We start from the raw sequence: 14,929 nt of genomic DNA, 5'->3' as shown, positions 1-14,929 counted from the left end.
TTTACCTGGAAAAGACATCTTCTGTCCACTGCGTAAGCAGTCACTCATCTCCACTTCTACACATCTTTCTCTACTGTGAGAGCTTAAGTGCTTACGATTCTGTAATCAAACTAGGTCAGGAAAAAAAATCTGTCTGAACAGCCCAGAAAATGAATATACTTGGTTTTTAAACACAATTTTTCAACAAAATCAGCTCCACATGCTGGTTTGTTCAGCAGCCACAAATTTGTTCAAGCCATGAATTCTTGAATCCACACAAGGGACAGGGGTTTAACCTCTACTGGGCTCTGTTTGGCAGTATCTAAAAGAAAAGGATGGGTTCATGAACTGACCTAAGCAGGTAACTCCAAACAGCTCACCTGTGCTTCCTCACTCTGACAGGCTTCAGTGGTTGCGGATGATGTAGGTTAACAAAACACTCATGATCAACTCTAACAAGATTACATGTTCTGCAAGAATGTTCTTGATTAGTCAAGAGATGGAAACTGTTATACAAGCTATTGTCAAAGACAAAACTATTAACAAATTTAATCTAAGGATGAGAACCACCAACAGCCTCAGACGTACCAATGCCAACCCCAAACTGAGGAACAATAACTGTGTGAAATCAAATGTCCAAATTTCAGATGATTTCCTCTTCCTCCTCTTCAAGTAAGCCGAAAACCCCTGGCTTGCAAGTAGAATTAAAAGCCTGTTTTGCAGTAACAACCACATATAGCAAAGATATTTTCCTGTCAGCCCTAACAGCAAACAGACTGATAGTAGCTATAGTAGGCTTTCCAGGTAATATGGCAGCACCAAAGGCAGAAGGTCTGCAGCTATAAATAGGCATGCTATGAGCAGTCTTATCACAATTAAGCTCCTATTATTGTGACAGCTAGTTACTTACAATTACTATTTGCAACACTAAAATACATTTCAGTTAGTACCATCCCTTTTAAAAGCAGCCTAGTCACTACAATATTGGAGGTTGCTTATGTACCAACAACCCAAAGATTTTGCCTCCACTGGAACAGCTGTCAAATCCAAGGCCAGTGTGCTTTCTCATCCCTGATGTAATCAATGGTTATTAGTGTGTTAGCAGTTACCTAACAGAATTTAGCTTTGAAGAACATTTCAACTTAACCAAAGCTAAGCAGCACATTCATTTATCTATTTGCTCTTGGAAGCTGATAAATACATCCTAGTGTACTCCTCAACTAGGACTGGGAAAGGAAGTGGGATCTTAAAATGGTATTTATTTCCTTTCTTCATTGTCTGTCTACACTAGCATCTCAGACAGATTTTGCACGGCTAATATGATAAATTTAATTGAGTTGATCAGTTACATCAAATCACATCTTTTCTGCACTCAAATGAAGCAGAGTTTACCAACTGGACCAAAATTGTTCATGCTTTAGGTGTAAACACCTAAAATGGCAAGGAAGAAGAGGAACAATGAAACCAGAGTAATGGGAAAGCAACAAAACCTCTCCCCTTCGATGTTAGCAAACCATCACAGTGTATCATCCACTTGCCTTACACTAGAACACTTATCTTCCATACCATATAAAACACAGTGTTCACACCATGTCGTTTTTTTGTTCTTTACAAGACTTTGCACAATCAAAGCAGTTAATGTGTTAACTACTTCTGCAGAGTAGCTTTCAAAAAGCTGTTTCCTGCTATCTCTTGATCAACTAAAGATTGCTCTGAAAAGATGTAGTGAGTGGCAAACAATACCAGCAACCATTTGTAACTTGTCTACTGTAGTTGCCAGCCAAGACAAATGAAATGCTAAGGTACTGTAGGTTCGTTTAATTCAGTTCTGCCCCACATATCCCACTACAGCCATTCACAACAACTGGGTATATTCAAAGCAATCTTCAACGAGTATTAGCAAAATTTAAGGCTTCAGGCACGTTCTATTTATTCTTATCAATATTCTTTTAGAATACCACAGGTAGGCTTCCAAACTCCTGAACACACAGTTAAGAACATATCTGTTTCTGGGCCTTATCAAATTTGGACGAGTCACTCCAAGCATTTCTACCACTACATAAAAGAATTAATTCCCTAAATAGCATGCTTTCCTCCACAAATCAAGAGCTAAACCCAGACAATCACAGAATTTGAGCACTGTTCTAGCCCTTCTACTGAGACATGCTAATCTATGCTAAAAGGAACGTACAAGAGGCAACAGACAAGACTCAGTAAGGGATTTCATTTCCATATAGGAATAAAATTGTTCACAGTGAGTGTGGTCCAGTATAGGCATGTATTAAGCAGAGAGGTGTTAGAATCTCACTTCTTGAAAACGTTTTGAAAGTGGTCTGGAAAATACAATTTCAGTGCTGGCCTTACCCAAGTGGGAGACTGGATCAGAAGATTTCTAGATGAATCTGCCAACCAAAATTATTTTACAAGTCAATACAACTCTCAGCTGGGGCCACTATCCCAAAACCAAGGACCACAGCATTTTTAAAGTTCATGCTGTGGAGTTTGCTTGCCTTTTAAATTCCAGTTTAATATTTCAAAAGATGAAAACAATCACCACTGCATCCTAACACTCAGGATTTCAATCAGCTACAGGCACATTGTGAAAAACAACACTACTAATAAAGGAACAATAATTTGTGAATTAAAATGATTAAGAGTTTAATCAGACTGAACTCTTCAGTTCGGTGTGCAATCACTGACTGTTATAACCAGTAGAAACATTCCTTACATTAGTCTCCTTTAACAACTCTATCAACTAGGTAGTTCACTCGCTCCTTCCCACTACTCTTCCATGTGTTTGTTCATTTCAAAGACACCTTGTCTGGTTAACAGTACAGTTAGAACCTTCAGTTCTATGTCTTAGAAACTGTAATTAAAAAAGACAGGTTGGAAAGCTCTTCACTAATTAAGAAAGTAGTCTAACTAGAGTGCTTAAACTTAACATTATGTTTAAAATAAATTTAAAAACCTAAATTAAAGGGCTGTTTTTTTCAAATTAGGTGTCTTCTTATCCTAATGGGGTTCTGCTACTCTTATAGCCCAACCTTCATGCCTTTGAAGTGTCACTCTTTTCAGACCTTTCACTTTCTGTCATTTAACTGACTACAGCCTTACCTTGTACTTGGCAAACTTGAGATTAGGAGCCTGATCTCTACCCTGGAACATTAAATGGTTGGTTGTCTTTTGGGTTTGGGGGTTTTTTCCACTTTCTATTTTTTTTGCATTTCTAAACATATTCTAGAAGAAATCATTAAGCATCTCAAGTGGTACACATGTTCACAATATGCACCTACTCTATGACTTTCGTCCCTGAAACTTGAAAGATGTGCCTTCTCAATTATTTCTTCCCAAACAATGTTTTGTGGACATTGTTACTAGCCCAGCAGCTCCTTAAGTTAATAGCTCCCAATTGATACTTCAAAATACTCAAGATTACTGAGATGCTCTTCTGCATCTTCTGAGTAAGAATTTCAGCTTATTTCAGAACAGGTTTAAGAGAAAAAATAAATCCCCATTTTGTGGCAAGCTCACACCTGGTCATCACATGCTACCTTGATCTAACATAAAATGTCTACGCACACCCTTTTCTCTTACACTGTGTATGAGTAGCTAACAGTGAACTAAGAGTACTGGTTCATGACATACTTAATCCAATGAAACTACTTATTTGTAGTAGTACTACTATGAAACTAACTTATTAACTGTAATAACTATATTTTTATTTGCAGTATTATTCGCCAAAATAAAACTAGTTACCACTCGAGTACTTATTAAATTATTATAACACAGGCAATACCTTGGATCTGAGCTAAGCAATGTAACAGAACTCTCTCAATGGTTGATTTTTAGCTTTCCTATGATAACAAGCATAGGAAGGATAACGTGCATCCTTCTGCATCCCCTACAGTAACTTCTGATGCAAATGGCAAACATTAATCAAATGTGACATGGCTTACAGGTCACTAAGTTACATGTATTTTCTGCAACAGTTTCATGAAGGACTACAAGTGCTCTGGCATTATGAAAAGCTTCAGTATGAGCACATATTTTATGAAAAACAAAAATAATTAAAAATCAGGGAAGTCATTAAAAAGAAAAAAATTACCAGGGAGAAACACCATTTAGGGCTGCAGACACTGATGTGTACACAGACAGCAGTCCCTACCCAAGCAATGCCATTGCAGCTAACCACATTTGGCAGACTCATTGACACTGTTCTCTGCTCCAGTATGTAACATAATTACATACGGTTCTTTAAAGCATCTACAATCCTGCATTGTATCCCTCAATGTTGCTAGGAAATGCTCCTATCTTAGATATTAGGAATTCTAACCCTTGGTCCAGATTTGTTAGGAGTCCCCGTTTCCCCTTCCCATATTTAACCCTGACTTTGGCTTGCATTGATCACAACATGCACTTTCTTTCATCCATTATTTTTTCCAGTCTGTTTTTAACAGATAAATTAATCTCTTCAAACACAGTTTCTCATTACTGCCCATATATACCAGACAAAAACTGCATGGAGGACCAGATGGCTCTGACTTTCAAGCCTCACCCCTACTTTATGCTGGCATTGCTACAAAAAGAAGCACTTTTACTTGCCACTTGTCCCTGCACCTGTGCTATCATTTCCCTCCCGAGAGCATGAGAATTTCTGCAGCCAGACATTGACAGAAGCAAGGAAGTCCTCTGGCTGAAAGTATCTTGCTGCTTTTGACTGGAGAAAAGTGAGCATCCAGCCACTCTGGCCCCACCTAAGGACACAGTGAACTATGGCCTTAGGCTTTCAATTTTCAGCTCCTTGTGACAGCACTAAATGCCTACGTCTGCAGATCAATTTCTGGATGTGCTCAGTTCATACCACTTATTATTTGAAATGCTCACCTCACATAGTAAGTCAGAGCAGTTCAGTTACTGATACACAAGACAGGAAGCAAACATGTCAGCTTTCGGGCTCACAGAATTCACATTTTCTTCAACCATGTTCTCCGTTTGATGTTTTTAAATATAAATATTAGTTTGTCTCCCATGGTATTTTATGTCTTGTTTTCTCCCCTAATAGTTCATTCACATAGGTAGTTTAACACTATGTGGCTTTAAAATTCTTCTCAGGAGTTTCTACCACTATTATATACTGACCAGGCAGATATTAAAAACTCCCAAGGACAAGCAGGAAAGAAAGGGAAGAATGAGGAGTCAAGCAGCTCGTGGATACTAAAGAGAAAGAAATGGTGCTTCACTCCCTTTTCCCTCTGGGAAAAAGATGAGAAATCTTAATTTATCTTCTTGCTGGTTTTAAATGAGAATATTTTATTTTTCTGGGTTAGAAAACTATAAAAGCAAAGCAACTGCCAGTATTCAATATCCCTTACCCTATCTGCCAGCATGTTAAATCTTTGCAACTCAGAGTTTATAGGTAACTCTTGATCTTCCAGAAGTACCTCAAACAACACAGTCAAAATTGTATGCGTTTCTTATTATCTAAAATAATTTTAATCAACCTGCTTCAGGAAATTTAAATAATAAAAAAAATTGGTCCTGACAAACCCCCCCATCATTTTTAAAGTTTTTGGCACAAAATATAACTTGATTAAATATGAAGTACCTGAACAAGATCCAACAACAGAACTGTTCCAGAAATCAAGCTTATTTCTGATTTTCTATGAGACATAAAAAAGGAAGTCATGAGTTTGATGACTTCTTTTCTCTTAATTGTACACTGCCTTTGGATTTATTTTCACATTATCTCATTTTGTGGGAGTCCTTCATTTAGAACATTTACATATCAAGAAATAGTTGTATGGGTGCTTCTCAGTTTCATTCTCTTCAGTAGAGAAAAATTAAAGAGTTACGTCTGTTAATAAGAAAATAAGGTTTCAATACAAATAATTAGATTTCCAATACATTTCCTTAAACAAATACAACTGTAGAACAGAAAAAGTAATATAGTATCATTTGTTTTCAGACAGTTTTTAAAACAAAAAGATAAATCCTTACTGGAGTGTTCCATTAGTCTGCATATGCAAGCCTGCAACTTGCAAAGCTACTCTTCCCTTAAAAAAAAAAAAAATAAAAATAAAAAAATCTTTCTCTGTATCCCTACTTCAGGATTTAGAGAAACAAAAACAGACATGAAATCATTACTGAATACCATGTAAGGAGTAAGAGTGACCCATTTCACAAAAAAAAGTTACTAAATTCCCTATATTACCACTTTCTTCCAGCACATTTCAACATTTGATACTTTTAGAAAAATACTGGTTTGGAAATAAAAATAAGAAGTTCAAGTACTTGTCCACTTGGGGTGGGGGCAGGGGGAACAGAGAACAGGGAGACCATAACCAAGTATTTTGTTATAAAGACTAAATCAAAACTGGCACTAACTGAAAGCGACTGTCATCTCACTTCAGTTTGGGCAATATCAGCAGATTGATGTGCAGCAGGTAATGCAACTATTTACTTTTCACTTGGATATCTGCATGTATAAATATTTTTAACTATATTTGCATGCATGAGTAAGACTATTTGGCTCAAAAACCAAATAAAACATTTTAAAACTCTAAACAGCAGAACAGCAACAAGAAGTTTCAAGCCCAATTTTTACTGTACTTTTTATAAGTCACCATTAACACCATGCCACATTTATCACATCAGATCAAGCCTGGTTATTTGTCTAGAGAAAGTAAAGTTTTATGCATAAAACTTCAACTTCATCTTTGAATTATTCAAATGCGTACCTCCAAATTTCTCTCTTCACACCCATTCACAGACACCCAGAGGAGCTAGATGACTCCCACGCAAATTCCAATCAACCTCTGTTGCCTAACACCTCCATCTCTTAAAAATTTAGCTTTTTGATATCCTGGATAAATCTGGCAGAAAAAGTAACACTTGCTGGGAACACTTAAGACATGTCTCCACAGGCAAAATAATTTAGGATGTGAATTTGAAGTGCACTGACTATTCCTCCTGAACTTGTTTTGTGGACACTCCTTTTATACTCTAAAAACTAAAATAGCCACAGGTTCTTCAGTTCAAACCATGCATGTAAAAGCAACACACACTCTATACAGGAAAAACCTTGACACACAACAATTCAGCAGTTAAATAGTTATTCCATACTCTTTCCCTGTACAGACAAATAGCCTAAACTTTGAAATTCAGACATTACCCTTCCACGTATGCAGAATTTACTGCAGAACAGTCTGGCAAACTTTGAAGCTGAACTGGTATTTGCCAGTTGCCTGAAAACCTCCAAAATGAGCTTCAAATGATGAAAGCAACCATAAGAGTTATTTACAAAACTCTCATTTTAAAGTCCACAGAATAACTAGGTCTAATGAATGGCATCCCTATTTTCTAAGGTATATGTGGATTAATCCACCAGTACATTAGATGTTGCTTATAAAGGGAAAAAAAATAGATACTACTTTTCCAGAAGCTTGATTTAGTGGAGAAAACTAACAAGAAACAGTTTATCTTAGAAAACAAACAAACAAAAAAGCCAAAACAAAAAAAAAACAAACTGAAAATACTACCACCTTCCAGTGAAAAAGAAAACATCTCCCTTAGGCTGGGGAAGAGAACTGCAAATAGTTAGGTCTTAGGCTTGATTATGTCTCCCAGTTTCAAAGCAACCATGTACTGAACACCAGTAATGGTTAAACTGCTTTAAGAATGAAACAACATATGTCAATCTCTTCTCCCAATAGTTAGTGGATTTAACTTGCACTAATCACATTAGCAATAAATACTCACTTGAAACATGGTACAAATAATGAATATACAACAGGAAGAAGTTATCACAGAGGACAAAATTTATGATGTCCCGATTATAAACTGTATCAATGAAAAAGAGATGATAATAACAACTTTAATCCATTTGCCACGGTACAGTTTCACAGGTAAATTTAGGATCTATAACATATATCCCTACGATTTCTGACTGAAGCAGCAAAATGAGTTCCAATTCTAGAATTTTTTATCTTATTAGTAAGAAACGAAATCAGACAACTACACACCAAAAATATGAAGCTTGCCAGATCCACTCACACCAAGAAACATGGAAAGGAAACAAGCTCACATTAAAAAAAATTAAAATTATATATGAGCAGTAAGGTTTGAGTTTCCTTCCTTTCAAATACTTTGTTCCTTTAAATTACATCTGATGGCTTTGGGATTTAAACTGAATATGCAGGCTGTGAAAAGAGAACGCATGGCAGGAAAAACTGAACTAACCATGTAAAAGGCAGAATGGAAAAGAGCCAGATACAATAAAAAACTGACAAGGGAAATAGGCCTGGTTCTAGATTAAAAGACAATTTAAAAGTATAAAGAAATCATACCTTCCTGTAAAGATTTATTTTTACTTCCTAGCTCAGAAAGCCTAGGATGTGGAATTGCAATTTGTACTACTTTGCTTGCATAATTACATACACAACATTATTTAAGCAGGCACCATATGCACATACAAAAAAAAAGAAAACTAATAGCAAATTCTGGAGTATTCTGTAATTGTGTATCAAGGAATTCTTTATTTGCACACAGTAAGGCGTCAGTTTTACCTCATTTTTTAATGAAATCATATATATCCCAATTAGAAGCTTTGGAAGTACATCACATTTTCAAGCAAATGACAACACTGCTGATCCACTCACATCATTACACTGTTATTTTTATCCACAGCATTCAGATCACGCGCAGTATCTATCTAAATTTCCAAATGGCCTTCTCACCTTAAAAGTACTACTGATTTTACCACTAGATAGGAAGCACAGTATGCATTTTAAATCATTTCAAGACAACAGTAGGTTTTCACAAACAGAACAGAGGCACAATAAATGAAAAATCCTATAATCCAGACTTCAGCCAAAAGATTCCTAAAATAAGAGTGTGACCCACATTAATTTGGGAGTGGGTTTTGTTTGTTTACAATTTTTTCTGGACACAGAAGAAACATTAACAGACATCCTCTTCTCTCTCAGTATTTTTTAAATTACAACCAATTTACAAGCCTGTGGCTAAATAATTCATTAAATATTTAAGAATTCCTTTCTTTTTTTACTATTTTTAAAAGAAGATTAATTTGTTAATATTAAATGCAAATTATACTTTTCACTCTTCTCCTTAAGAGTTCCCTCTACCCAAGTTTACAAGTGTTACTTTACCTTTTTAATTCAGAATACATATTCTGACAATTACACTGGATGTAGTTTTATCACTTTCACTGAGCTTCCAGACCTCAAGTCCACAGTCTGACCCATCTTAGTGGAAATCTAGGTGTACAACTAGAAAAAGACTGACAATTAAACTGTCTACTATTATCAGTTACAGAAAGCAGCATGTTTTAGAAAACTTCATTGTTTCTTGCTTGGAGCTCCACAGAACCTACTCCCTCTTTCAACAAATTTCATTCTTAGTTTCACCTCAGCCATAATTAGACATACACAGTATCATCCTAAAGTCTTTAAGTGATCTCCATGAGAACAGATATAATACCTACTTAATAATTCTGTATATTGTTTTCCTTTTAATCTTTAGCTCAACAAAACTCTTGCACATTTATTTAGAGCTAAAAAGAAAATCCAAGCACTCTACTAACTTGTAATCAATGTTTTCATCATTCCCCTGTGAAACACCCCCTCTCTCTTTTGCGCATATTTTATATAAGATTTTACTGATTTGGATACAGTTTATACAAGATTTGAGTTTGCCTCAGCCTTCCTCCTCGCAGACATAGCTCCTTATCTGAAATTATTACTTAAATTATGTCAGTGCTTGAGCAACTCGTCCATTTAAAGATTGACTTATCCACTCTAGAGCAGTCGTACACATCATATACTGAGATGTTAAATGTATAGATACTCTTATAGATAGATACATTTACAGATGCTGTCTTAAATCAGATATAATTTCAACAAGCCCAGCATTGCTCTCCATGGACCTCGCTGACAGCATGAACAGAAGGTTGGTAGCAGCTTTAACATTAAAATAAATCTCCTGTTACTGTCCTACAGCTTCTGTTATCAGTGGTCTTGTTTCCTAATGTAAGTATTATTCAAACATCAAATCATTAAGGGTTGTATTTACAGTATGCAGTCCATTTCCTCCACTTTTTAAAAAATCTGATAAGTTGAATTTTGCGTAAATAAGTAATACTGCAAAAATTACCTACTCGACTCAGTGAACTTCCTTGCTTAGCAAAAGCCAGATTCTGTTCACAAGATTTTCAGCATCCTTACTGGGAAAAATGTTATTCCCCCTTAAGCTTCACAGATACTTCTCCACAAGTCAGCAAAGATGCATCTAAAAGCACTAACTGTAGAATTACAGAACTTTCAGATTACAGCCAACACTAAAGTTTTCCACAGCACTTTTGCTCTAACACAACGTAAATCAGACATTTATTAAGTGTGCCTTCTGTCAGTATTACAGCCATTTTTAAAAATAACTCTCACTGTTCAATCACATGAATACAGTACCGTTATCTAAAACTGGTTTTCAGTTTTAACATTACAGCTGTGAACTTACTAAAAGGCATGCATGATCTATACACCTAAAGGAGTCGAATCATCTTGTGAATGGTGACAAAACACTTTTTTCTGACAAACTGTGAGAGGAATTTTAGAGTGCACCAACTTTCCTGGGAACACTGTTGGACTGCACTAGATTCTAGACGTAGCTTATTCTGACATAAGCTGCTTTACAGAAAGTGGCCATTAGCTTGCACTCTCTCTATATATAATACAGCTCATGCATTCAATAATGCACTACAAAAACTCCCTTCTCTCTAAGCTGAAGTTTCTTTGTAGGTAAGAAGTAGTGTGGGAATATGTACATTTCACCTATGAATGTTGCAATGCTATGGAACAAAAAACAATTTAAAAGTATATCTTCAAAGAAATCACCATATTTCAGCTTGTTGGCAACTCTAGCAAGAAAGGAAAAAAAAACAGCGGGGGGGGGGGGAATTGAGCTTGAATTTCAAGTCTCTGGCCTAAGTTTACACACCACTGCTTTAGCTCATTTTAAACTGAGCAGAAACACTTTATGACTTTTTGACGGTGCGGATTTTCAGTGTCTGTCACTTTTCAAGGTGAAATTACATATTAAAAAAAAAAAACCTGGAAAAAAAATTACACCTTTTCCCAATTTTCCTCCTAAGTTAATATCTTGAATCCTTCCAAAGTTCCAAACAAAAATAGCAGTTGCCATCTCATGGAACATTTTACTGACACAGATTTCTCCACAGGTTGTTTAACTTTAGTTGTTACTTTCATTTCTCATGGAGATAGAGGAAGGAAAAAAATATTTTTGCTCTTTTCTTTTTTGTGTGTTTTGTAAAGGAAACTACACAACATGAAACGTAACTTTTTTATGTAATAGACAGTACTTGATAAAGTACTACCTCTCAAAAACACTCACTATGTCACACAAAACTTTTGAGTCCTAAAACACTGAAAACACATTTTCTGAAAGACTTTGTAGCTCTTAAATATTCACATTTTAATAGTCTATAGTGAGACTAGTTATAGCACACTACGTACAAGTAATACTCACCCTTCTGAAGATGCTTTATTGTTACCACAAATAAACATTCCCCCGACTCTCAATTTGATATAGACACTGGGGACAAACAAAGAACGACCCTTAAATTTTTATGTCACATTAAGAATCTGAATGTGCCAACCCCTGAAAAAAGATTAACATATCTATGAGAAAAATCCCAGTTTAGAAGTGAAGATTACGCTAAATCTGCTGGTAAAAACTCTTCACTGAAATTTGTATTAGTAAGAACCAAACTCACAATAGCTGAAACTACAGTTGCTAGATTTCAGCAAAGACACTCTTATCCTGCAATAATTAAATTACATTCTTCAAATTGTTAAATGTTTATCAGCGAGACTGAGAATCTTTACTTCCAGCTTTAAAAAAAACAAAAAAAACTTTTCTCTTGTTCCAATAAAATCAGCGTAGTGCTTTTGTAAGTTAGAAATAAGTATCTTGAGTAATGTACTAGCTTATTATCCCATTCCTGCCGCATCTACGCACGCACTCCTTTTCTTTTGTCTGTTAGTAACAATTTACGAATCACCATGAATACCTGATAATGTCAAATACACGTGCATGATGCCACAACACACCTATTTCTTTATTCAACCTCACATTTGTTGCTCAGGGACTGCTCTGCCCAGTCAGTGCCCTCCTTCTCACCTCCCCAGACACCCTACTTTTAGAGAGTGCTCCGGATCACATTAGATCCGAAACACCAGAATTTCCAGTTCCTTATGAACTTTTTTGCGGCGCTCTGGAAGATCGGGATCGCACGGTGCCCTTCACGACTGGGAAGTTCGCCGGAGCCGCCGCCAGACTGACTTACCCCCTCGCCCCTCTTGAACTCGCTCCCTGAACCCGGAGCCCTCCAAAGCCAGGGCCGGGAGTCCCCCGTCCAGCCCCGGTGTCCCGAGGTGCGAGCGGGCGGCCCGGGGCGCTCCCAGCCTGCCCGCCCGGACCGCCCCGGCTTCCGGGACCCGGGCGGACCCGTCCCAGCCTCCCGGGAGGAGCGGGGCAAGCTCAGCGCCGCGCTCCCCGCCGCAGGACACGGGTTTCCCCCGCTCACACACACGCCTCCCGTCTGCCCGCGCCGAGCCGCCGCCGGAGCCGCCGCGTGCCGCCGGCAGGAGCAGGGAGAAGGGGAAGCGAAGCGCCGGGTCTCCCCTCTCCTCGCTCTGCCTCTCGACAGCCGCCCCCTGCCCTTTGAAGGAGCGGTGGCGAGCTCGCCCCCGGCTTGGGGCTGCGCCCCGCCGGGCGGGGATGGGAGCCGCCAGCCGGGCTGGACGGAGCCAACTTAGACAAAGGGCACTCCAGACTCCATGTCTCCCCCCTCCAGCTGTCACCGGCCAGGAGCGCGCGTGTCTTCCCGCCGGCGCCTCGACGGAAGGGGACGGGGGGCGGCTGCTTCTCAGGAGCCACCGTCGCCCCCATCCCTCCCTCCCCTTCTCCCTCGCTGCCGCCCCTTCCCCTGCTCCCCTCCCCCATGACAAAGGACCCGGGTATAAATAGCCGCTCCCGGCGCCGCCGCCGCCGCCTCGAGCCCGCGAGGTGTCGCTCTCTCACTCACCCGCCCCCCCGCTGCCCCGGCTCCGCGCCGCCGGTGCCGCTCCCGCCGGTGCTGGTGGCGCCGCCAGCTCCGCCCGGCGCTCCCGCTCACCCGCTCCCTCCCCTCCCGCCGGCCGCCGGATTCACCCTCCCGGACCGAGCGCCAAACGCGCCGGCCCAATCGCCATCGCGCTCATTGGCGAGCGTCGAGCGCCGCCCCCATTGGACGGGTGGACGCGGCCGGGGTCCCGCCGGGCCAATCGGGCGCAGCAGAAGGCGGGGCGAGGGGCGGAGCCTGGCTCCCACGTGCGGGGGGGGCAGGGAGGGGTGGGGAGAACTCTTTGTTCTCGCGCTGCCCGCGCGGGGGGACAGGGGGCTTGCGCTCCCCGCGCTCCCGCCCCCGTCCCTCGCGCCCCCTCATGCCCCGGCCTCCCTCCTGCTCCGCACGGCGGGGCCGGGCTCGGGGTCGCGCCGCGACGGGGAGGCTTGAAACTCTCCGGCCGCCTCACGTGGAGAAGGGGAGAGAGGGAGGCGAGAGGATTGGCGGGCACCGGGAGGGGCCGCGCTACCGCTCCCGCTCGGCGCCGCTGCCGAATTTGAATCGGCCCGAGAGCGGGAGAGGCGCAACGGCCGTAACGGTCCCGGGGGGCGGGAACGCCCCGAGCCTCCGGGCCGGCCGTCGGTCCGTCCCCGCAACTCCGCCTGTTGCTCCCCCGGCACGGGAGCTCAGCCGCTGGAGCTCACTCCAGCCTCTCTCCATCTTCAGCGGTGAAAAATGAAATGGGCAGTATAAGTTTTCCTCATGGGTGCTTCGCCCTTCCCTTGTGACCAGATCCCTTTCCTGCGTGTCCCACACAGAGTGATGCTTCCGGGGTGCACTGGAGCAATCGCCGCATCCTTGCTTCCACAATTCCCGGCATCCTTCCTTACCGAGTATCAGCTCCCCTCTTCCTTGTGGATGCCTCAGTACATCTTCAGGGGCAAAGCTCCGCGGTGATGAGGTCCCCAGTGGTAAAAGTCTCTACTGGTGGGAATAAATCACAGACGCACCCGCATTCCCACAGGATGCCGTTGGCTGATGCGCCGAATCGGTGAGCGCGGCTCACGGATCAGAAACTAGGGGAAACGATGGCAGCCTCCGAAGCTGGAGACAGCCCGCGCTCCCTCTCACCGCCCCGTCGGGAAGCCCCGGCGGATGTCTCGGCCGGCTGAGTCACTTTCCAGCAGTGCCGCCTCGTGTCGTGCCTGTGACCTTTGCTTGCCCAAACTTTACCGGCACCAGCCCCGCGCTGGTGCATCGCGGCTGTCCCCGCCGCTTCCTCTACCTCGCCGCTCCGCGCCCAGCGCGGTTTCCTCCTGTCGTGGGTGGTGGTCATAAATCGCAGCACCAGCAGCAGCAGCGATGTGCCCGCTCCACATCAGGTTCGGATCCTGTTGCTTGCTACGTGCTGTCTCCAGCCTCTAAGGCTGCTATCGTTTCCCCCCGTTTCTAATCCGTGAGCCGTACTCATCAGTCTCGTTTCCGAGGTTGTATTTAAACCTTGAGGATTCGTGCACATTTGCTCTACTGTCATCCCGCTTTCTGGTCACTCCAGCCTTTCTTCACCTTCAGCAGTGGAAAGTAAAATTGCCAAAATAAGTTTTCTAATGGGTACTTTGCCCTTCCCTTGTGACCAGATTCCTTTCCTGTGCGTCCCACATCGAGTGCTGCTTCCGAGGTGCACTAAAAGCCTTGCTTCTTCAGTCCACTTCCGTCATCCTTCCTTACCAGGTATCAGCTCCCCTCTTCCTTGTGAATACCTTAGTACGTCTTCAGGGTCAAAGCTCCAAAAATGAGCAGTGGCCAGTAATG

The 14,929-nt window shown here is 41.5% G+C and overlaps 1 protein-coding gene across 4 annotated transcripts in view; it reads right to left on the bottom strand.

Moving 5' to 3' along the window:
* EZH2 (enhancer of zeste 2 polycomb repressive complex 2 subunit) overlaps nucleotides 1–14,565 on the bottom strand; it is a 52,523-nt gene extending 37,958 nt beyond the window's left edge. The window contains exons 1-2 of one of the 4 annotated variants that reach the window (XM_027675781.1): nucleotides 14,008–14,565; nucleotides 11,539–11,604 (exon numbers count right to left, since the gene is read on the bottom strand). In XM_027675781.1, the coding sequence (XP_027531582.1) occupies nucleotides 11,539–11,576 (38 nt within the window). In that variant the 5' untranslated portion in view covers nucleotides 11,577–11,604; nucleotides 14,008–14,565. Of the gene's footprint in view, nucleotides 1–11,538; nucleotides 12,267–14,007 lie in introns of those variants that run through there. The other 3 variants (XM_027675785.1, XM_027675783.1, XM_027675782.1) reach the window with 3 other exon arrangements.
* Nucleotides 14,566–14,929: the final 364 nt, after the last annotated feature.

This window comes from Neopelma chrysocephalum, unplaced genomic scaffold, assembly GCF_003984885.1.
Source record: "Neopelma chrysocephalum unplaced genomic scaffold, ASM398488v2 Primary Assembly neopelma1_26, whole genome shotgun sequence".
In the NCBI taxonomy this organism is placed as follows: domain Eukaryota; kingdom Metazoa; phylum Chordata; class Aves; order Passeriformes; family Pipridae; genus Neopelma; species Neopelma chrysocephalum.
Note: the sequence above shows the minus strand (reverse complement) of the source record. Positions and strands in the feature narration are given on the sequence as shown.